The sequence below is a fragment of the Epinephelus fuscoguttatus genome, linkage group LG3, assembly GCF_011397635.1.
Source record: "Epinephelus fuscoguttatus linkage group LG3, E.fuscoguttatus.final_Chr_v1".
NCBI classification, from domain to species: domain Eukaryota; kingdom Metazoa; phylum Chordata; class Actinopteri; order Perciformes; family Serranidae; genus Epinephelus; species Epinephelus fuscoguttatus.
Genome location: NC_064754.1, coordinates 3,678,797 through 3,701,482, shown reverse-complemented (window position 1 = coordinate 3,701,482; position 22,686 = coordinate 3,678,797). Strand labels below are relative to the sequence as shown.

The 22,686-nt window shown below is 41.7% G+C and overlaps 1 protein-coding gene across 1 annotated transcript in view; it reads right to left on the bottom strand.

Annotated features, from left to right (window-relative positions):
* The window catches only part of LOC125883242 (protocadherin Fat 4), a 36,374-nt gene extending 19,212 nt beyond the window's left edge, over positions 1-17,162 (bottom strand). Inside the window, exons 1-16 of the mRNA XM_049567495.1 lie at positions 17,054-17,162; positions 14,662-14,730; positions 13,876-14,039; positions 11,574-11,621; positions 11,405-11,494; positions 10,999-11,085; positions 8,512-8,619; positions 8,300-8,413; positions 7,452-7,545; positions 7,245-7,363; positions 5,428-5,601; positions 5,213-5,341; positions 4,625-4,780; positions 3,978-4,158; positions 1,442-1,575; positions 283-1,233 (exon numbers count right to left, since the gene is read on the bottom strand). Of these exons, the coding sequence (XP_049423452.1) occupies positions 283-1,233; positions 1,442-1,575; positions 3,978-4,158; positions 4,625-4,780; positions 5,213-5,341; positions 5,428-5,601; positions 7,245-7,363; positions 7,452-7,545; positions 8,300-8,413; positions 8,512-8,619; positions 10,999-11,085; positions 11,405-11,494; positions 11,574-11,621; positions 13,876-14,039; positions 14,662-14,730; positions 17,054-17,135 (2,700 nt within the window). The 5' untranslated portion in view covers positions 17,136-17,162. The remainder of the gene's footprint in view (positions 1-282; positions 1,234-1,441; positions 1,576-3,977; positions 4,159-4,624; positions 4,781-5,212; positions 5,342-5,427; positions 5,602-7,244; positions 7,364-7,451; positions 7,546-8,299; positions 8,414-8,511; positions 8,620-10,998; positions 11,086-11,404; positions 11,495-11,573; positions 11,622-13,875; positions 14,040-14,661; positions 14,731-17,053) is intronic.
* Between the last annotated feature and the right edge of the window lie 5,524 nt (positions 17,163-22,686).

Below are 22,686 nucleotides of genomic sequence, written 5' to 3'. Positions count from 1 at the left end.
AGCCCTCTTGTTTACTGCTGGGGAATGACGCAGACCCTCAGCTGTACTATGAATGGAACTGCATCCGTGCTGGTGTGACTGCAGCTGTCCGCGGACATTCATTGTGGAATGGAAAGTATGTCCGAGCCTTATGGCAAAATATCCACCCTGACCTCCTTCCTTCAACTGTTTTTTTTGATGTATTTTTGATAATTCCCCCCTGAAATCATGTTCACCATGTTTTGATAGTGGTATCATTTATCAGAGTAGATGCATGTGATCTAAAGGTTGTATACAACTCACCTCATCCCTGTCAGTGACCTCCAGGGTCAGGATGGACGCACCGCTGGCCAGGTTCTCAAAGACGGCCACATCATAGCTTTCCTTACTGAACTCAGGTGGGTTGTTGTTCACGTCCTTCACCTTCACCACCACAGAGCTGTTCCCAACCAGAGAGGGAGTCCCTCCATCAGAGGCCTGAACTTTGAGACTGTACACCTTCACCTCACTGTAGTCCAGAGGCTGGGCCAGCCGCAGAGTCCCGCTGGAAGAGTCCAACTCAAAAACAGGAAGGTCTGATGACGGACTTTGCTGGAAAATACTGTAAGTAACTCTCCCATTTGCTCCTTCATCAGGGTCCACAGCTGATAGAGTGAGCAGGCTTTTACCCACTGACTCTGTCTCTAAGACTTCTACCGGATACTCAGCCTCTGAGAACTTGGGGACGTTATCGTTGATGTCGGACACACGGACCAGCAGGGAGGCTGTGGCCGACCTGACTGGACGACCCTGATCTTCAGCCACCACCAGCAGGTTGTACTCTGCCTTAGTCTCCCTATCAAGAGCAGCAGCCACACTCACCATCCCAGACACGGGATCGACAGAGAACTTCCCCTCTCCTCCTCTCAGAGAGTACCTGATCTCCTTGTTGAAGCTGCTGTCTTTGTCTGTCGCTGGAACGACAGTAACATTGGATCCTATCTCTGCGTCCTCTGGGACTGATTCAGTGACAGAACTGGAGGTAAAAACAGGACTGTTGTCATTGATGTCAGTGACTTGAACCTCCACGACCGCACTGTCACTGTAGACCCCGTCAGAGATGGAGATGGTCACAGAGTAGTTGTGTGGAGCCTCATCGTAGTCGAGCTTCACTCTGGTGGTGAACTCACCGCTGGAGGAGATGGAGAACTTGTCGGCTTCTGTAACAACTTGGAGAGTCGGAGGAATCTCGGCAGCTAGTGAGAGGAAGTTAACCTGAATACAAAAAGATGAGGAGCAGGACGATAAAATGATTTTACTAAACACAAATTTGTGAAGAATCAGAAGTTAATTTTCCCACATTCTGAACAACAGTATCTAAATACAAATTGACTGGATGTTAGATGAACATGTGGTTTGTAAAAATATCTCTGACATTTTGGTATGGATATGAACATTCATAACAACTTACTGAGAAACTTACTTTGAGAATCACAACTCCTGGCTCCTGCTCTTCTTCTACAGAACCACGGTACACTTCTTCTAAAAACTGAGGATTTGAGTTACCAGGAGCGCGAATGTTCACCTGTGCTGCAGAGGAGCGGGATATGGTGCCCCCTAGAGGAGAGGTGGAGAAGGCTATCATGATGACTTGTTACACTGAGTGTGATAAGTCTGAGCTGTTGTAGTAGGTGCATGCAGTCAGGATGAGCAACTGGGGCTGCTGACATAACCCAGTTTCTGTCTAGGGCTGGTATGTGTACAGGGATTTTTACACTGCTGCACGGCCTCAGTATGCTCCAAATGAACCATGTTGTATGACGTCTCATGCAACCACGTCGAGTTGACATGTTGATTGTACCTGCGCCACAGCAGATTTCACGCTCACTAATGCTACATCTTACTGCCTCCCAATTTCTGTACGTAAACTTTTGCATGTTTTTGTATTCTCGATGGAATGAATCATACAAATGGGGATAATGCGCTCTTTCAGACCATCTCTCTTCAGAGCAATCATTTGGTGCTTCTCAAAGTCAAGGGCGGATCCTTAAATAGCTGAATTTCAAGGAGGCGATGTCATCGAATGATGCATGTTGTTTGTGGACGTGGAAAGTCCATGACCAAACGTCAATATGTGACAAGGTCGGAGTGAGAATGTGTTGGCCTTTAACACGGTACATTTGTAAGCTTGTTGCCTGTGCAGTCAGCCCACTGTTAAAGTAGTGCTGCATCACCTATCTAGCTAACCTTAATGTCAAGATATTATTGTTGCACAGTTGAGATGATGAGGCTTCAGCTAGGCACAGACATATTTTGACATAATTCGAATAGTTTTGATATACATCCAGGGTATTGAGTTATGCTATGTCTTGTAAGAGAGTATGAATGTGAAAAGGTAGAAAGGTCACTGTTCTACTTCTACCTGGAGACGGAGCCTGGGTTTGTTGAAGGTGGCAGTGCTGTTTGGGCTGAGAAAGCCTGTGAGTTTATCTTCTCTATCTCCTTTAACTTTAGCTTATATTGGAGTTATGCTATGTAGCGTGTGAAATAGAGTATGGTGAATGTGCTAGGAAAGGTAGTATTGGCACTGTCTCTACCTGGAGCTCGTATGTACGGAGCCTGGGTTTGGTTGAAGGTGGCAGTGCTGTTTGGGCTGAGAAAGCCATGTGTAAGTAAGGTAAAGGAGGTTATTGGGTTGGTGCGGGGAGCAGTGAGACCTGGCATTAGGGGAGTGTCTCTGGGACACCAGAGATCACTGTCTAGCCTCCTGGAGGTGTCGTGGGACCAACTAGACGAAACACTGGTGAAAGGAGGTTCCCACCTGATGACCCCAAAGACATGTTAGTTATCACTGCTCACTGGTCTGTATAGTTAAGCCTTGCCATAATAGCTTATCATAGGGCTTAGGAGGTTATTCACTGAGTGATCCTTTCTCCAGAGCACAAACTTCTTGTGTTTATTTGAATTAAAAAAATAAAATGCTGGGAGTGCTTTGAAACACTTGGCTCGCTGATGCCCTGCCATGGTTTTTCTTCTGAAGAAAAGCAATGGACACAAGCCCTTAGTAAAATAAATAAAAACATAGAACTACTGTAGTTTATTTTTTTTGGTATGTTGTCATATATGAAAAGACCCAAAATGAACACGGTAAGGAGACTGTTTGATTATTATGAGTAAATTATTTAAACAGCATTTGTATTGGAATGATTCTGTCCAAGCTTTATGCTCCATAAAAGCGGTTGATCACCGTGACTTTGAGCACTACGAGTAGTTTCCACTCAATTTGCACACCTTCTCACACCTGAACAACCACCATGTAAACTGGTGTGAGCGGACTGCTTGTTTCAGAAAGTTACATAATTTGTCCTACACATAAGCCCCGATTTCACCGCTGAAAAGTGTGTCTCTGGAGACTGTTCGACAACACTTCTTTTGAAGCATACTGAGGCCTTTCTCTTAGTTCAGGACTTTTGTATCTACAGACAATATTGTAGAGATGTAATGAGTGTTTTATCACTCTGTAAAGGACTTTGAATTGCTGCTGCATGCAGCTTGTCATCCAGTCTAAATAAAAATGTAAAAAGCCCCTTTGAAAGATTCAACAAAGCATGAAAGGTAGTTGGAACAAATAAAAGTATGTGCCTGAGATCACCGATCTGTAGAAGGGTGTGATAACAATTTTATGACCACAAAGCATTTGATACTGCCAAAGGTGAAGTGCTAGATGTGATTCTGAGATACAGTTGTTAAAAGTTACAGCCCACAAAGAGCAACAAAAATATTCTGCCACTAGATGCAGATGCAGACTTTTGTTTAAAAGATATTTACAGTAGGATTAATTCTTTGTGCCATACACATACTAAATAATAATTCACATGGCATAAAAAGTTGTGATTTAGTGTTAATTGTCTCTTTTAATATTATAGGCTGACTCATCACAATCAGGATAAGTGATTCTTATCATTGATGGTAAGCTGTAGGTAGTGCTTGGTGCCCAGAGAGATAATGTTCAGATCTACCATCTCTGGCTGTTATGTAGAGAGGGAACTCCAAAATCGTGTTGTCCACCAGGGGGATCTTTTTAACCAGCGTGATGTCTCCACTGTTTTCATCCAATGAGAAGTAGCCGTCATTGTTCCCGAAGTCGATAGAGTATTTGATCTGTCCATTCTTGCCAGCATCTGGATCCTCTGCCTTAATCTTTGAGTTTAAATGTACAGATAATTATCTTAACAGCACTTCTAAAAACATCAAATAAAAATGACATAGCAACAATAAAATGACAACAATCTTAAATTATGGTAAAGGATGAAGCAGAGGTAGAATTTCAACATTGTGCAATAATGAGCCCAGCAGACGTGTGGGTCGGACTAATCAATAAATTATGTGGAGCATTTAGCAATGACATGACTCAATAAGCTATGAAGTTATAAAAATGAGGGTTCAGTGTGAAAGGAGTGTGTCATCAGCATAGCAGTGGAGGGCTGATGTAACTCCACCTGAAGTTCTGCAAATGAAAAGGAGAGCGGGACCTGAAATTGAACCTTGAGGAACTCCACATTTAATTTCTGCTGCAAACAAGCTGAATTAAATTCTAAATTTAGGCCAGTCTGCCCATGGTAAACGTTATTGAACAGATGACCCTGAACAGATTTTTCTCACTCACCTGGACCAGCAACTGTCCCACTGTTTGATTTGCAAAGACCTTCCCTTCGTACGTGTTACTGGTGAACACAGGACTGTTGTCATTCTCATCCAGAAGAGTTACATTGACTTGCACCACTGCAACATTGTTGGGTGGATCCGTCTCCCTTGCTTCAATCTTTTCAGTAAAAAAAGAACAGCATCAAAGGTTCAGATACAACACTGCCTGTTGCCCACAAATATAAAATAGTTATATCAAGATAACAGAATAAGCATGGAGATATTCAATATTTTTTTTCTTGTCAACAAATCCCTGTGCCATAGAGCTCCACTTATTGCCATGAACACATACTGTAGTTTATTGTGACTTAATCACCCATACACCATCCTGCTGCAAGACATTACCCACTAGAGCACCAAACATGGAGTAATCCACCGCTGAAAATAGCCCCCAACAATTGCACTATTTCCTTTTGTTTGGGTTTGATAAAAACTCCCTCTTGAAATGAACCTATGTGCCAGTGACCTGTTTTTTAAGATTTGTATTTTCAGTGGGAGCCCAAAAAGCTCAGGGCTCATGCCTAATCCAAATTCAATTTAATATGATTACCTGAAATGTGATACTTTCAGTGGTCTCTCTGTCCAGAGCTGCAGAGTTCTTCACTCTGACCGTCCCATCAGGACTGATTGAGAACGGAGCAGATTCTGGAAGGATCCTCAAAGTTCCCACAAAACCTCCCTGGAGATAGAGGATCATGGGACAAATTGCTCAATAATAATTATCACTTAATTTCCAAGTGTGGGTTTAAGTAAAGTCTACTGTACCTCGTCCAGGTCGGTGACCACGGCTTTGAACACAACAGCATCAACAGGAGAATTTTCCAGGAGTGTTGCAGAGTACTTAGGCTGGTCAAACTCTGGAGGATTATCATTCACATCTTCAATAGTGACAGACACCACAGCATCTGCCGTCTTCAAACTGTCGTCTGTCTGGGCCGCCTGCAGAGAAATTATTATCATTTGATAATCACTCGATTTGTGTTGTACATAGGGATGCAGATATTGGATTATTTGCTGATATCTGATATGCTGATATGTAACAACTTTGACTGACAACTGATACCAATATCGATATATTCCACCCTTTTTCCCCCTAGATGGAGACAAAAGATACAATACTTTTCGATGTCTGTAACATTCACTCATTGTGCAAATTCAGAAATAGCACGTTGGCCGATTCTGATCATTTTCATTTTAAAGCCAATATCGGCCGCTACCAGTGACATGCTGATATTTTCTTGCATCCCTAGTAAAAAATCCAGATGAAGGCCAGTTTTGACACAGCCTTGAGTGGGTGGTATCCTTAATTATCACCTTACCAAGGAGGTTATGTTTTGAGTTCAGCTTGTTTGTTTGTCTATTTGTCAGCAGGACTACAGAGAAACTACTGGTCCAATTTTCATGAGACTTAGTGTAAGGGTGTAGCAAGGAAGGGTCAAGGAAGAACTATTTTAATTTTGAAGCAAATCTGAATCACAAGGTGGATATGCAAATTATTTTTCACTTTCGTTAACATTGTAAGATAGGGCATTTGGCCTTGGCGGAATAAATGACATTAATTGAAAATCCAGTAGTTTGTAGTAAAGTTCAGTAGGAAGACAAAACATAGCCAATTGTAGAAATACCATGACTCCAAATCACAGTCCACATTTACAGAAACCTGTGATCCTGCAGCAGCTCAAATTTCACACAGCTGTTGCTGTTGCTGTCACTCAGGAACAGACAGTAGTTTGATGGGAGAACTGCTAAAACTGTAAGAAAGCATAGCTTTTATCTCAACTAAGATGTGGCAACATAAACAAACACACATATCATGCAACTTATTAAACTCTTAACACACATCCAAATGCGATTCGTCTGCAATGATCTCCTCCAGAGATGCTGAAGGAAAATTAAACATTTCCAGTTTAGAAGACAGCATTAAATGCACAGTTGAGATGATGAGGCTTCAGCTAGGCACAGACACATTGTGACATAATTCATCTGCATATCATAAAAGACTGCACTATCAGCCATGGTGGAGGCCTGTGCTCTCTGAGTTGTTGTCGTGTTTAAGCTAAGGAGCTTGCTGCATGCTGATAAACCAGCTAACTAATGTAGCAGGTGAGCTTTTGGTGCTGCCAATGAAAAAAACCTACAAGACCAAATTTTGCGCGACATCTATTGCATGTCTGTCCGTCCACATCTGCACACATGTTGGCAATGTTTCCCTTTATATTCATTGTCTTGTGTGGTGATCAGCAGGGATGTGGTGGTTCACTTTTACACTGTGATCTGTAGCCTATAGTTTGGCTTTAGCTTCTAACTATCTTTGTCTTTTTAACCTGGTGTTGCTGCTGAGTCAGTTTGACATCCTGGATATATCCTTCAAACACAGACTGTAGACCCCTCTGTCTGCTTCTCTCTGGAATCACTCTTTCATTTCTCCAAAAATATGATCATATTTCTCCAGAGAGTGCAGTTAGTGACAGTGTGGGCTCCATGCTCACTCCGACAGCTTGACAGTGCATCACAAAGTGGTGGGGCTTAGCGAAGGGTCAATTGAGCTGACTGGACTTGAATGTGACCGGCCTGTGACGTACCTTGATGCGGACAGAGATCACACTGCTGTTCATCGCTTCTCTGTCTAGAGCTGTGATCACAGACATAACTCCATTGCTTGAGTCAATGTTGAAGTTTCTCTGGTATTTGTCTGGAGACACTAAACAAACAAAGACAATGTTAGATATTTTAGTGTTTCACCTCAAAAGTCTGAGTTTTATTCAAACCTTTTATTTCTTGTTGTTTACCTGCACTGATGCTGTAAGTTAAAGCCATGTTGATCCCAGTGTCTCCATCCTGAGCCTTTATCGCCTCTGGCTCAATGGTACGGAAATGCCCAACCTGAGGATCAGATTACAGCAGGTGAGGTTAGATTAAATTAGATTAACATATATTGACTTTATAGTCAGCCTCAGTGGAAATGTGCCCCTTGCTTCTCCCAAAGTAGAAAAACAGATTATAAAACAAAATTTTGGTCTTGGGTTTGCATGTGCAAAATCTGCTATTAAAAAGGCTGCATTAAACACATGATATCCCATCTGGGCAGAACACATTAAAACACCTTTACATAAAAACACAATATGGAAACCACTTTCAAAGGAGCACCAGGCTCTCGATAATGAGGACTGAATCAAGGTTAAATAAACAGATATAAAGCATTGTGTGCTCAGGTAGCAGACTGGCTTCAAAAAATGGCTCTCCATATATGTTTTTTTTTGTACAACATTATGATGTCACAGTGACGTTGACCATATCATTTTATCCTATCAGACATTTGTGTGAAATTTTGTCATAGTAAGCAGATAAAGTATTGAGTTATGACTAAAACCATGCTTTGTGAGGTCACCGTGACCTTGACCTTTGACCTCCATAATCTGATTACTTCATACTTGAGTCCAAGTGGACGTTTGTGCCAAAATTTAAAATTCTCAAGGCATTTTTGTGACATTGTGTTCACAAGAATGGTTTAGAAAGCGGGACAATCCAAAAACACCCAAGCTGGCTCGAAGGCATAAAAAAGTGTTGGTTGGCATTTTAAAAGCAAAGAAAATCACCTGTGACACACATGCGGCAGTTCTTCGTTTAAGACACTCACCTGATTCTCCCGAATAAAAGCCTGGTACACACTGTGGCTGAAATATGGATTCAAGTTATCGAAGTCGACTACGTTGATCAACACAGTGGTTGTGTCACTGAACCCTCCTTTATCCTGTAGCGAACACAGATGACACAGATCAATCAGGTGTTCCTCTCGTCACGGCTCTAAATGATTCTGTATGAGTAGATGTTGTGTGTCTTTTCACTCACCCGGGCCGTCACAATGAAGTTGTAGTTTCGGACTACATTGTAGTTCAAACGTCTCTTCAAAATAAAAGCCCCTGAGTTGGTCACAATAAAGTCCTCTGAAGTTGGTGCCTAATGACAGAAAGTTACCGTCACATTTCCACACAGAATATTACGTATGACCCTTGATTTTATTTTTTACCCACTGTCTTGAGAGTTCATCCCTATTTAAAAATATCTGTTTTAAAAATCACATAATGTGATAATGTCGGCAGCGTGATCACATTTTCTTATCTTTTTCTGTATGTGTATAAAAATTAATTGTAAAGCTTGTTTATTTTCTATTTGTTGTTGTAAGAAGCCTCCACTGCTCTGTCTGTAAGGGATAATGCCTGACGACGGGTCAAGACTACATGGAGGCGTGAACCTCCACTAAGACTGTTAAAAAGTGATAATGGACAGCCCATATACCATGGTCACTTACCGAAGAAACGTAAAGTAAGAATATTCATACATATATTATGCTTTTTGCAGTCAAAATCTAAAGTTTTTCATTAGCCATAACCCTGTTTCCTTGGCAACACCGGAGGGTTTACCTAATACCTGGAACAATCATTGCTGCCCTGTAAGGTTCTTATGCAATGGAGACGTTATTCTCTACTCCAGTAAATACGATGAACCTTAGATATGACCTATCAACGGGGGACATCATGCTGCGTTCGTTTTGTACTCGGAGGTTGGAAGTCGGAAGTGGGAATGACGTCACCTCTGAGTTGACGACAGTTTTTGCATTCTAGCTGACAACGGTGGACAAGTCGGAAAAAAACATGGACGCCTGCAAGAAAGCCTTTGTTGCCCGTGCACTTTCGGAGTATAGACAGCTTCAAAACCATCATGCACTCCAACTGATGAACGCCACAGATGAGGCTGACCTAATGTAAACAAATAAGATAAAACTGCTATAAACAGTACTTTAGCAGAGTGTTTACGCTCTATGTATGTGACCAGCAGCCATCTTGAATTCCTCTGAGTTGGAAATCCGATCTCAGGGTGCGTTCGAGTTTAAACTTCAGACTGGGAACTGGGAATTTCCGACCTCAGAGTACAAAACAAACGCACCCTTAGCTGTGTCTCAATTCACGGGCTGCAACGAACTGTCTCCAAAATGGGACGGTCTTGTCTGTGGAGGATTTCCTGGTTGCATCACCAGTTGCTCTGTTGGTGTTCCTGTTAACTAGCAACCAGCTGTGCTTAACGAAAGACGGAGTAAGATAGTAAGTTAGTTAGCCCTAAATCATGGACCGAGATATTATTATAATATGTATATATTTTGTATTCAATACTTTAGATGATTCACTGCCGGAGACGCTGCTGTTTGATATATTTCAGGCTGTTAAACGTATTAAGTTAAGCTTGTTTAAGCTTGTTGTGCTTTTAGCTAATAGTAATGTTAACAACTGTTGGTTACTTATCTTAATACAGGGTATATGCAGGAATCCTGAGGTTAATTTCAGTACCTTTTTAAGACTTTTTTAAGACCTTCCAAAAAAACCTTAAGACCTCATCGCCACTTCAAGCTGTCGTTAGCAGCAACGCATCTTTAACTTACTAAACAGTTGTAGTTTGCAATTAAATCTATGGAGCACAAACATACAACAGAACTCAGATAAGATGAGAAGGATTTTTTATTGTCTTTTGCTCCTTTGTTTGGCGCCTGGATGTGCGTCGTCGCGTGATGTCGCACAGGTACGTGCACGGCCCCGAGTGGCAGTCCGAGTGTGCCTACCTACACATCGTTGTTTGTAATAGCTGCGAGGAGGAAAATAAATGATACATTCAGGGATACTTTTTGTCAAAGCTTGAATGCCAAGAAAATTTAATACTTCATAAAATCGCGATTAAGATTTTTTAATACTTTTTAAGGGCCTTAATTTTCCGACATTTTTATTTATCAACTTTTAATACTTTTTAAGACCCCACGGACACCCTGTAATATTTAATCGTCATTGGCGCAATGCATCTTGGGATAGGCTGGGCCACGAAGGATTCATCTGTTGCATCCTCCAAATTCTGGAGAAAGAAGGCTGCAATTTGAAGGAGCCTTCGAAATGAGACAGCCTCGGTTGCGCCAATGTGACGCAATCTGTCTTCAAATGCAGCCATCAAAGGCTGCAGCCCCTGACTTGAGACACAGGTGATCCAGTCCGCCCAACTCTTGGAATCCTTTAGCCCAGCTATTAGCCAGAAAGCTAACATTATGCTAGCAAAATTCAGTCAATAACACTGCATACAGTGGACAAACAGTACAGCAGCTTTTGGCAGCTGGTCGCAGGCTGCACCTCACCACTGCTTGGTGTGTTTTGGGTGTAAAACATAACTTCAGGTACTGTCAGTAACTACTCTTTGTATAGGTTTAAGTGAGAACATTCATCGTAGCTCATCCAAATATGGTTATATTATTATTATTATTATTATTATTATTATTATTATTAATATTAATATTATTATTACAATGGAGTATGTCACTTGGTTGTTGGCTGGGGTGCTGTCTCCGTCCACAGCTGTCACTCGAAGAACCTCGCTGTTTACTTCTTGTGCCTGAAAGAAGAAAAGGCTGAGTGACCCACAGATACAGAGAAATACACGTGTGTGTCCTGTTGCTCCTGCAGGTCAAACGTTGGTAACACAACATCTGTTACTACATTTATCCTTTCAACTCATTCTACTGCAGCTCACTTTAGATCATTTTGGCAGCATTCTGAATAAGCAGGTCCACAACTTGTCCACAGGTAAAACAAGAATTTCAAAGGTTAATCCAGCTGGCAGTCGGAGCGCATCTCCTAAACATCAGCTGAACTTAAATGAAAATGTTTTATGCGGGTCTACAGCTCCATTCTGACAGATTTCAGTGACTTACCTCAGAGACAGAGGTGTTGTAAACCTCCTGTTCAAACACCGGGCTGTGGTCATTGAGATCGTTGATCAGCAGTGTCCGAGTGTTGTTGTACTGCAAAGATAAAAACATAACTTTTAATATTCTGTTTTGTGAAGTTAGTGTATGCTGCCACTTTAAAAATGTTACCCACCTTAATTGCGCCGTCACACATGACAGAGTAATACAAGATTCTGTCACTCTGTAAGACATGAAAAAAGTGTTGAGACGACTTAAAGGACGCTGTGAAAAACTGAAAATGAGCATGTGTCCAACTATCTATCAAACTGGAATTGAAAACTACTGTCCCTCAGCTCCAGTTCATTAAAGACTCTGCAAAACACAGAGGGAAATTTGCACTATAAAAACTACTACATGCAAATATTCTGTCTCTATCCACGCTTAAAATACTTTTATTTATTTTGTACATGTTGACATTGGCTTTATTTCTATGAGTTGACCTTAGCTGTTTTGAAAGGCGCCTTTTAAATAAGATACGGACATGCACTTGTATAGTGCCTTTGTAGTCATCCCCAGAGGTCAGCACTCATTGGCATGTATTAGCTCTAGAATTGCCACAGTTATCCAAGTAACGCTGGAGCGATCAAAGAAACCATAGCTGATTTAATGAGCCATTCACAGTTTCACTGTACCAGCCGTGTGTACTTAGACTTGCATATGCTACTGGCAGGATCAACCACATAGCTCTCTCTCGGGACAGCCTGCATGGGCGCCTGTCAGCCGCTTGCCCTGGGGTAGTGTTGCGCTGGGGACCCACCTCGCTTGGGAAGGCGGGCCAAGGCGACTGTGTGTCAGGTGGCCCGTGGGCCTCAACGCGGCAGGGTTTGAGAAACATCATGTTTCTTGGAGCCCTGCTGCCCATGCAGGGGAGGTTCAGACCCCCTGGCAAATGTGGGAGAGCTGCGAACCAGCGGCTAGCTCCATTGTGGGACACTTTGGGCAGATGGGGCTCCTCGGCGCAAGGCCAACCAGTTGGGGCCCTACTGATGGTGGCACAAGTGCCAATTGGTCATTTTTATCATCTTACTATATAATGAGGAAAACTCTGTGTGTGTGTTCCATGTTTTTCTCCTCACTGACTTGGTCAATCCATGTGAAATTTGGCACAGTGGTAGAGGGTCATGGGAGGATGCCAATGAAGCAATATTACATCAATTGGCCAAAGGGGGGCGCTATAGCAACCCATTGAAATGTCAAACTTTGAATGGGCATATCTCATGCCCCGTATGTCGTAGAGACATGAAACTTTGCACAGAGATGCCTCTCCTCATGAGGAACACATTTGCCTCAAGAACCCATAACTTCCGCTTATATAGATTTTCCGCCATTTTGAATTTTTTGAAAAACACTTCAAATGGATCTCTTCCTAGGAAGTTTGAACAATCTGCATGAAACTGGGTGAACATAATCTAGGGAGCAATATCTAAAGTTCCCTCTTGGCAAAAGTTGGAAAACTTCCTAAAACTGAGCTTCTATAAGGCAATGAATATTGCGGAGGGCGTGGCTCATCACATAAAGGTGTAGAACATCTCAAGGGTTTCACCCATCACCACGCAACTTTGTAGGCATATGACCACACATAATCTGAGGGGACCCCTCCATTATTGACCCCATCAAACAAAATGGGGGCGCTAGAGAGCTCATTTCTTATCTAGGCCTAACCGCCATATGGATTTTTACTAAACTTGGTAGATATGTAGAACAGGACGCCTCAAGGTGACTGGAGAAATTTAACTCTAATTGGCAACTGGGTGGCGCTATAACAACAGAAAAATGCTTCAAAATGGCTAAAATGCGACCGATCGCTGTGGCTCCCCCTGTGGACCAATGTTGGTGTTGTTTCTAATGTTTGGTATGACTAAGTCATGGTATGGTATGCTGTACATAATCACAGAAACTGTCAGTCAGTCATTCTGTCTGTCCCACGTTTTTCTACTCACTGACGTGGTCAATCTATGTGAAACTGCACATAGGCATTGAGGACTGGCATAGGTAGAAGGTGACACAGCTACCAATGGGTATGGACTAGTTATTATTATTACTGTGTTTTTATAATGGAGTTTTGGTGGCAGTAAATTGGGGCTGTTTCTGGTTAAACAAAAAGAATCTTACTCTTTAATAAAAGGTCTATCTCTGTAGGGATCCTTTCCATAATCTGAGCCTGTCAGTTGAAAAAACAAACACTTTTAGTGGAACTAAACTGACAGTGGCAAATGCAGTTTAACGTTGCATTGCAGCTTGTTTTGCCGCTGCTCACAATTTCAAAAACTGTTGCTCCTATTAGTCACTTAGACACAAAAACATGGGGAAACAGGGTCCAGGTTGAAAAATAATGCAGTTACACTTAAGCGTTTTCTGTTTACATTTATAGAAAATATAAACAAAATAGCAGTTTAGAAAGTTGATTAGTGGGAGACAGGTTTTCCCAAACTCACCCCAACCAGTGTGTCTGCGTCCAGCGGCTTCTTGGTGCGAACAGTTGCGCTGGTGTCTCCGATTGTGAAGCTCAGTTCCAGATACTGCAGATGTTCTGGGAAGAGGTGGGACACCAGCTTCACATTGCTTCCTGCTGTGATCCCCGACACCACCTCCACATTGCCTGCAACATCATGGGAGCATTGTGAGAGGGTCTAAATAAACATCTCATCTACTGTTTGACGGACACACAGCACCTTTGTAGGAATGAATTTCTATCCTTCATAACAAAGTCAGCGAAGATAAAAACACTGATCCCTCTCAAAATATCTTGTTCTCCCCTACTGTGCATGATAATACAGTACCAACTGTTAATTACTAAAAAAGTATTAGTATCTTGGCGAATCTGGCCCTGGTATTACTAAATATCAGATCGAAAACCAGATTTTGGGGCATCACCCAACAGTATTAGCTATTCCTCCTATCCCTGGAGATTTTGCACACAAAGCATCTTGCAAACAGATAAAATGAAAATAATAATATGTAGAGGGCAGCAATACAACATTTCTTTTCAAACTTTTCCTGGATTTGATAAAAACTTTTAGGCATGTTTCAGAAATATATCTCAAATATAAAGCAAGTTTAAATACCAATGAAAATGGCATGAATTTAAGAAGAAGAAGAAGAAGAAGAAGAAGAAGATAAACATTAATGATCCCTGAGAGGAAATTTAAATTATTTCACTCTGTTCACTCAATCTAATTTGGCACATTGCAATTTTAAATAAAAGTCATATCTACACTTACCTGTATATCCTTCATCCACTGCACCTACATACTGACTGCTACCCGCAGCACAGTTTATGGTTGAAGTACCTTGAGGAACAGAAACAACAGTAGTTAATAGAGAACAGACAGCTCACCCACACTACTGTACATTAAAATACTGTTTTTCACTCCTCACAACTGGCATGCAGCATGTTCTGGTTTATGTGCCCAGCGTTCCAGATATCTGTTGCTTCCACAATAATACTAATGGAGGTGCGTAAAACCACACATGCAGTGGGCACCAGTACTTAAAACTACTTTCCACCACTGGAGGCAGATATTCTGCAATACATGACAGACTTGAAACAGCGAATACTGTATCAGATATGCTTTCTAATCTAAAACAGTTTCAAGCACATGAGAATATACTGCGTGCATGTTTGAGCTTTCATCATTGCAAATTATCTTAAATCTACCATCTGTTGTCGTGGATGATATAAAAATAATAACATGGTTGTGTATCACTGTACGCACCATTAAACTAAACTGTAGACTGTTTATTGCATTTTATTGTCTGAGACACGTTTAAAGATTTGATTAATGATAAGAAATCTAACATCAGTAGTGTCTTTTTTATTCTTTTTTTTTTACACACATACCACAAGTGGCAACCTTTGGATCTTAATAAAAAAAAAACCACCTGATGTGCCAAATACTGCAGTTGATCGAATGACCACTTGAGGCTGGCCCCAGAAGTGAGTCTATCATGTTAAAATGCCCAACTTCACAGCAGACATAAACATGTTTACAGCCTGGTACAAAAAGCGGTTCTGGTCTTTATAGCTATTTTCACAACTGTACAGGGGGCGAATTATTTATATAACTCACCCATTAAAATGTAATTAAAGCTAAGGTTAAGTTAGGGACTGTTCTTTACTTATCAGAGGAGGGGGTCGACACCGTTTTTTTTCCCCCCCTCCCTGAAACTACAAATATTTTTTACAAAGATTTTTTAAAAACTTACCCTGTGACGTTTGAAAGTTCAAAGTTAAAAGTTGAAGACAAAATCCTGGGGTTGAGGAAAGCCTTGTTTTTTTTTGCCCTTGTCATGCATGCTGGTTAGTTGGTGCAAATGGTTTATTTTTGGCCAAATTTTAAATGACACGTTGAATAAGGTGATATTGATGAAATATCATTATTTTAGGTTTAGATTTGATGTTGTGTTTTCTTCTTTTTTTGACAGAAGCATTCATCGCATACGGTGTATCCAAGGACTGTCAGAAATGGAAAAATCCATTGATAACTTCTGTTTTTATAGTTTCTGGCTGCGATTAATGGTGTAATTTTGGTGATTTTTAATCATTTAATTTAATCTTGATACAGAATAAAACCATTTTAAGTTGTATGCCCATCCCCTAAAACTGAAAAACAAACAAACAAATAAAAAAAGAAAACATAAGCCCCTTCCCAGTGCTTAAAAAATTAACTGACACACCACACCACCCCCTCCAAGTAAGGAACAATCCCTTGAGCATTGCTACGTTGATGGACAGGTGGATGCTGTCGGTTGACAAGTTGCTACCACGGCGATAACATGGGTTAAGGTAACCCCAGCATAAGCCCAGATACACAGAGAGCAGGTGTAGCTGTCACTATTTCCACTCAATTAAAGTTAGTTGTATTATTTTGACCACCAAAAAAAGTCTTATTCAGAGTTTGGTTGTTCAGTTTTTCTGGTAAGTACATTTTGTTTTAATGGTTTTAAGTCTGTTTTTCTCGAGTGAAAAACAACATAAGCATTATCACAGTAAACTATAGCTATAAATGCAACATGCTAACCAATATGCGGCTACTTTGGGCTCCAAAAATCCAAGATGGCAACAGCCAAAATGACAACTTGAGGCTTCAGAACTGGAGTGGGTGACGTCATGGTGGCTACGTCCATTACTTTAAGCAGTCTATGGTAGAGCACCTGACACTGGACTTTGAAACACTAAAACTTTGAGTGAGGTGTGATCAAACTGATATGGCAGCATAATTTCATGCAGATATAAGGCTGAGTCAAGCCACCATCGCTGCTTGAGACTTGGTGTAAGACAGGTGTCATGATACCTACTACCAGCCATAATAATCAAAACATCATTTAACATGAACACTGGGCTTCCATAGGAATCCTCACCCAACATAATTCATATCATGTGTGCCGATAACTGTCGTCATGTATTCCTCTTTCATTTTAAAGTGGACTGAAGTAACAAATTTGGACACAAAAACACTGGCACCGACACAATCACCAGTATTAATTTAAATAAAAGTTCAGGGCCTTCAACACAAACAGAAATAAGTCAGCCTGATTTTTCCTGCTGTCTACAGTTTTAAATCAAATCTGATTCTATAATCTAGTAAATCCATCCATTCTGGCTCCACTCACCTATAGAAGTCCCAGTAACAACACACACACAAATGGAGAAAACGAGGAGCAGACCACTCCGAGTCAAACCGCCGGTGTCCATATCGGCTCGGTTGCGTTTTCCCCAAACCTGGAAACCCACACTGAACTAATCACCTGAATCACAGCTGTTAAGAAGCGTCTGCAGTTCACCTCGCCCACCTTTCCAGCAATCCTGTTTTATGGCTGGTTGTAAAGTCTTACACTATCACTATCACTGATGGTGGACTGTGCCCAAGAGCAGTGCCAAGCGAGAGTTTCATTTTCCATGAAACCTTGTGGAAGAATTGTGCGTTAACTTCACGGGAGGAGAAGCTACATTCAGCTATTGATTAAAGCTAGGCCTCTGCTGCTGCACATCTGCACTAAAGAGTGAATTGTGATCTTGTTTGTACCTTTGGTGTGATTTTTATTGTGTTTTCCTTCTGTTGATTGTCATATCTTTGTGGAGCATATAAATGTTTATCATCTCTGTCAGCAGACTCTTCCCGGTAGAGGACTGACTGAAACTAATTAAACAGTGTAGTGATTTATGTTTTGTGGTTTTAATGCTACTTCATGTTATCTCTATTTCTACTTCCTCTTCTCCCCTTCTGACCTGTGACCAGCCCTCGTCCCTGAAATCTCAATCTCTAATTAGAATTAATATAATTAAGAGGCGGACTTTTTTTTTTTTTACACTGAACCTAAAACACCAAACATTTCTAGATGACATACGAGTTCTGACGGGACCATTGCAGCTCGGAAACAAAGGTTTCAAAGAGCAGTGAAACAAAACCGTCAGACTGATGGGCTGCCCAGTACGACCTGCAATAAAAGCAATTTTTAAAATGGCCGATACATTACAAGCCTTTCAAGTTTTCCTAAGATACTGACCCACATCACATCCAATCAGTTGCTTACCTATAGATTAGGAATGGATTCAAATGTTGTGCACTGTATTTCGATCAGGAGGGGTTTGTGTTTTAGTCAAAAGAATACTGTATTTATTAACTTGTGCACGTACATATGAAAAATGTGAAAACTCTTTGGTGATTAGATCCCATTCAGATGGTGTATAACTATTTAAACTGTAAACAACATAAAAATGTCGGCGCCAACAGAAAAGTCGTGGAGATGTTGATGGATTCAGACAATCAGCGTTTACATAGGTTATTTAGTGGCTTTGCAATCTTTGTAATAAGCTTCTGCCACCGGTGCCGAAATTTCACGGAAAAAAAATCTGCTTTACGGCAGGAAATGCGTCATGTATTGTGAAACTGGTCGGTCAGCCAATCAGGGACTGGAGCTGGTCCTTATGAGGAGTTGGGCATGAGGTAGTTGAGTCATGAGCACAATGGCAGACGGACAAAGTTTGGAGACAAGTGAAAAACGGCCTAGCGAAAGAAAAGGAGCTCCTCTGTGTGAGGAGGCAAAGAAGAGCAAAAAGGAGAGTGATAAAAGAAGAGGAAAAACAAGAGTAAACCTCAGTCAGGCGTTCAAGAGATGGAGGGAGCTCCGTGACCAAAGAGGCTTCAAAACCCATGTCCAGCTAGCTTTCTTTCTAATGGATCAGTAAGTAACACGGCTAAATGTTAGCTAGACCAGAGAGGACTGGACTGTACTGGCTGCTAGTTCATTCCTAGCTGGCCAGCATCGCAAATCGCCGCAACCAGGGAGCGGGTGGCGAGTGTTGGTCGGCTGACATCCTGGTTGCCATTCTGTGGCAGCCCTCGGACAGTGATACCCCCCTCCCTTCCTTCTGTTCTCTTCTCACAGAGGCAGCTATCCACGGACATCGCCCAGCTAAGTTACGCCCAGCTAAGTGAACACTGGACTTTGTTTCCCATTCACTTTGAGCTCCAACCGGCCGCATGGTTTCCATACGGTACCGTTTATTCTAGAATGGGGACTGTTTACATGTGCATATTGGTGTAATTCCACTGTGTCTACTGTTGCTTGTACTGATACTGTACATTCTGGTATAATTATTTGCATTACTATTTGTTTTTTCTTCAGATAAATCTGATAATTGTTGCTAAAAAAAAAAAAAAAACCCTGAATCCCATCTGTTGCCTCTTTAAGAAAATATGAAAAAACATAAAATGTAAATGTGAAATTGTACTGACTTTGACCAAATGCATTTTTCTCAGCTTTTTTTGTAAATAAGAGAAAATGCACAAATTCAAGTGTTAATAAAAAAGGAATGGAATAAGATAGAATCAAATGTTTTCAGGTTTGAGTTTTTTTTTAATTCAAGGAGTCCCAGAGCACAGAACCGCAAGGCACGTCGCAACGCAAAAGCCGCAAGAAAAAAAATCTTAATTCTCATTAAAAACAGTTACTAAACCTCCAGCTGATAAAACACTTTCTGTGTGATCAGGGCCTGAGAAGGCCAGCACTGTACTGGGATGCTCCTCAACATGGTGAGGGTAGTGGGAGAAAGGAGAAGTAAAGCCAAGGTATCGTACCTTATGGACAACATTTCCCACCCCATGCACACAACTCTGACAGCACTGGGCAGCTCCATCAGCGACAGGCTGCCTCACCCATGGGAAGAGAGACCCCAATGATCTGCTCTGCAGTAAGGATTTGTTGCAGAGTCTTTCGCTCACATGTGTTTCCATGCCATACTGCAATGCAGCTGGTCAGGACACTTTCCACAGTGCCTCTGTGGAAAGACCAGCTGAACTTAGTGCTCCTGACCCTCTCCAATGAGTGATCATATGCCGTCCTCCTGAAGTCCACCACATCTCTTTTGTTTTTTCCACATTGAGAGAGAGGTTATTTCCTCTGCATCAGCTCGCCAGCTGTCGTACCTCCTCTCTGTATGACATTTCATGATTATTGCTGATGCAGCAAGAAGATGAAATTCAGGAGCCCGATTGAGTGGTTGAAGAAGTCTGCACAATGTCTTCTAACAAGTAACATCTGACTTGGAAGAGAAGCTTCATACAGAAGGTTCAGAGTGTCTGGATAGGACTGAACTTGAACTGGAAGCTTTGGAGAGTGATAACAAGGTCTCAATAATTCAAAATCATTGCAGATTTTCCGACAGCTTTGTGTCACTGCAGCGCAGGCACCTTGTGCAGATAAAGGCTATTTAACTTCCCTCTGTGTTGCTTAAGGCTGCCAGTGAAGGGTCAAATAATGCTAATATTATGTTCCCTTATCTCTGGTTTGCTCCATTGGCCTCGATGCCTTCTGTATTTACATTGGACAATCTATTGTGCTAGGCTAGTTTGGTTTTACAGCAGACGCACAGAATCTTCATTCTGTTTCAGCTTGAAATGATCCTTAACCTTGGACACTGCTCTTCATTTTCTCTGGCCTGTCTCTTCTTTCAGCCACTTGTTGTTTTATCTCTCTTCTGTCATTATGCAATCCACACTGTAAATTACTTCCTATTTTGTGCATGGATGTATGACTTTGAGATGCAAGTGTATTGTGCCACAGTATCAAGCAACCATGCACAACACAGTGCGCTGCAGCGACAGTGTATTACAGCTTTACTCATTCAGTTATACCCCTCAAAATAAAAGCCCCAGATGTACACACTGAACCACTTTGAATGTGCCCAATTAGAAACAAATCTGAAGGAAATAATCTGCTTACAAGTTCTAATTGTCTTTTTTAAACTAAGTGACATTAGCTAATTCTATACATGTCCATGTTACATATGAGAGGTGTAATTTTGACCTTCTGACGTTATTGTAGCGTTGCATAGCTGAAGTTAACGTTACCACGTATAAGTTAAAGTGTGCTAACATCTGTAGTGATGAAGAGTTGTGAAAGGCTCATCCTCACTAAACTGCAGGTAGAGGTGAGTGCGACCTCCGACCAACAACAGTTTGCCTATAGGAGGGACAGACGGGTTGATGATGCAGTGCTGACTCTGCTGCACCAGGTATACATGCACCTGGAGAAGCTGGGGAGCCTAGCCAGGCTTGTGTTCATTGACGTTTCCTGTACATTTAATACCGTGCAGCCTCATCTCATGGGCAGTAAGCTCTAGAAGCTAGGGGTCAACCCACATCTGACCCTGTGGGTCCTGTCCTTCCTCTAAGAACGTCAGCAGAGGGTGAGATTTAATGGCCACTGGAGTTCAGTCATCTCAACAGGAAGCCCACAACGACTGCAGATGTACAAACCCGGATCTACAATATGTGAAGTACTCTGATGATACAGTCATTGTGGACATTTCTAACTCTGGACAGAGACTGCAGTCTGCGGTGGACGACTTTGCACTTTGGTGCAAGGGGAATCACCTGGACCTGAACATCTCCAAAACAAAGGAGATGGTCACAGACTTCAGACGCTCTGCCACCAGCCCCCCTGCGCTCCAGATAGATGGTCAGGATGAATATAAGTACCTGGACACCATCATTGACCGGCAGCTGACATTTAAGAGTAACGCCCATCGCATCTTCAGGAAGTGTCAGCAACATCTCTACTTCCTTCGTAAGCTGCGACGGCTGCAGGTCAACAGGTCAACATTACAAGCATTCTACAACTGCTTCGTTCGGTCCACTCTCATCTTCAGTATCTTGGCCTGGTACGGCTCCTTGACTGAGTTAAACAGAGCTCCCCTCATGAAAACAGTCAGACTGAGCACCAAGATCATAGGACAGCCTCAGACCACCCTTGCAGCTATATTTGAAGAGCAGGCTGATACGACGGGCAGCCTCATCGCAGCTGATACAAGCCACTGTCTCAACAACCAGTATGAGCTGCTGCCCTCTGGAAGGAGATACCGATCCCTGCCCCTCAAAACCAAGAGAGCCATGGCTACCTTTGTCCCAACTGACTGCTACATGAACTGTAACACTGTATCTGTGCTGTTGTGTGCAGGGATACGTGTGCATGTAAGCCCAACCACAAATGAAGTTCCCTAACGGGAAAATAAAGTTCTCTTGTCTTGTCTTGTCTTGTTGTGTGAGGTGTTTGGTTTATTAGCCCCCACAGCTAAAATGGTGCACTTTCATGCTAGCTGCACTACCTCATTTTGTAGCTAATAGATACCACAATTGATGTATAAAACAAATTAAAAAAAATTATCTATTTTGGTCTAAACACAATCCCCATGAAACTTATGATAGACTAAATTCATTTTCATGAGTGAAAAATGCTTTTTTGGACATAAATCTCTAACCACTTAACCCATGTGGTTCTTACCTTCACAGACTCCATAAAATGATGCCTTCCTCCTAAATATTTGGTCACATGCTCAATTTTATTTATGGTTTCCTAGCAACAAGGGGTGGCTCAACTTACCCTTTGGCTCAACTTACCCCAGTCTCCCCTATTAATGTTAAGCTCAGTTAGCCTTTTCAGGAGTGTATCTTACATCGTTTTTAAAATGATTTCTATCATTCAACTTTTTATTGACAGTCATACTAATTAAACCATAATGAACTGGTTATGGTTCACACCTCTCCCCCAGGCGTTGATTCTCTTCCTCTTTCTAGCCTCGCAGTTCTTGTACTTATAGAACTGAAATTACACCCAGCAACCACCATGGCAGCCTGTCTCATCAGGAAGTTAGCAGCAGAAACACTGCTCTAATCTTCCGGCTTCTTAATTTTTGAAAAATATGTCCAAATAAGGGCACGGTGCCACTCTTAGAGTTTGATCAT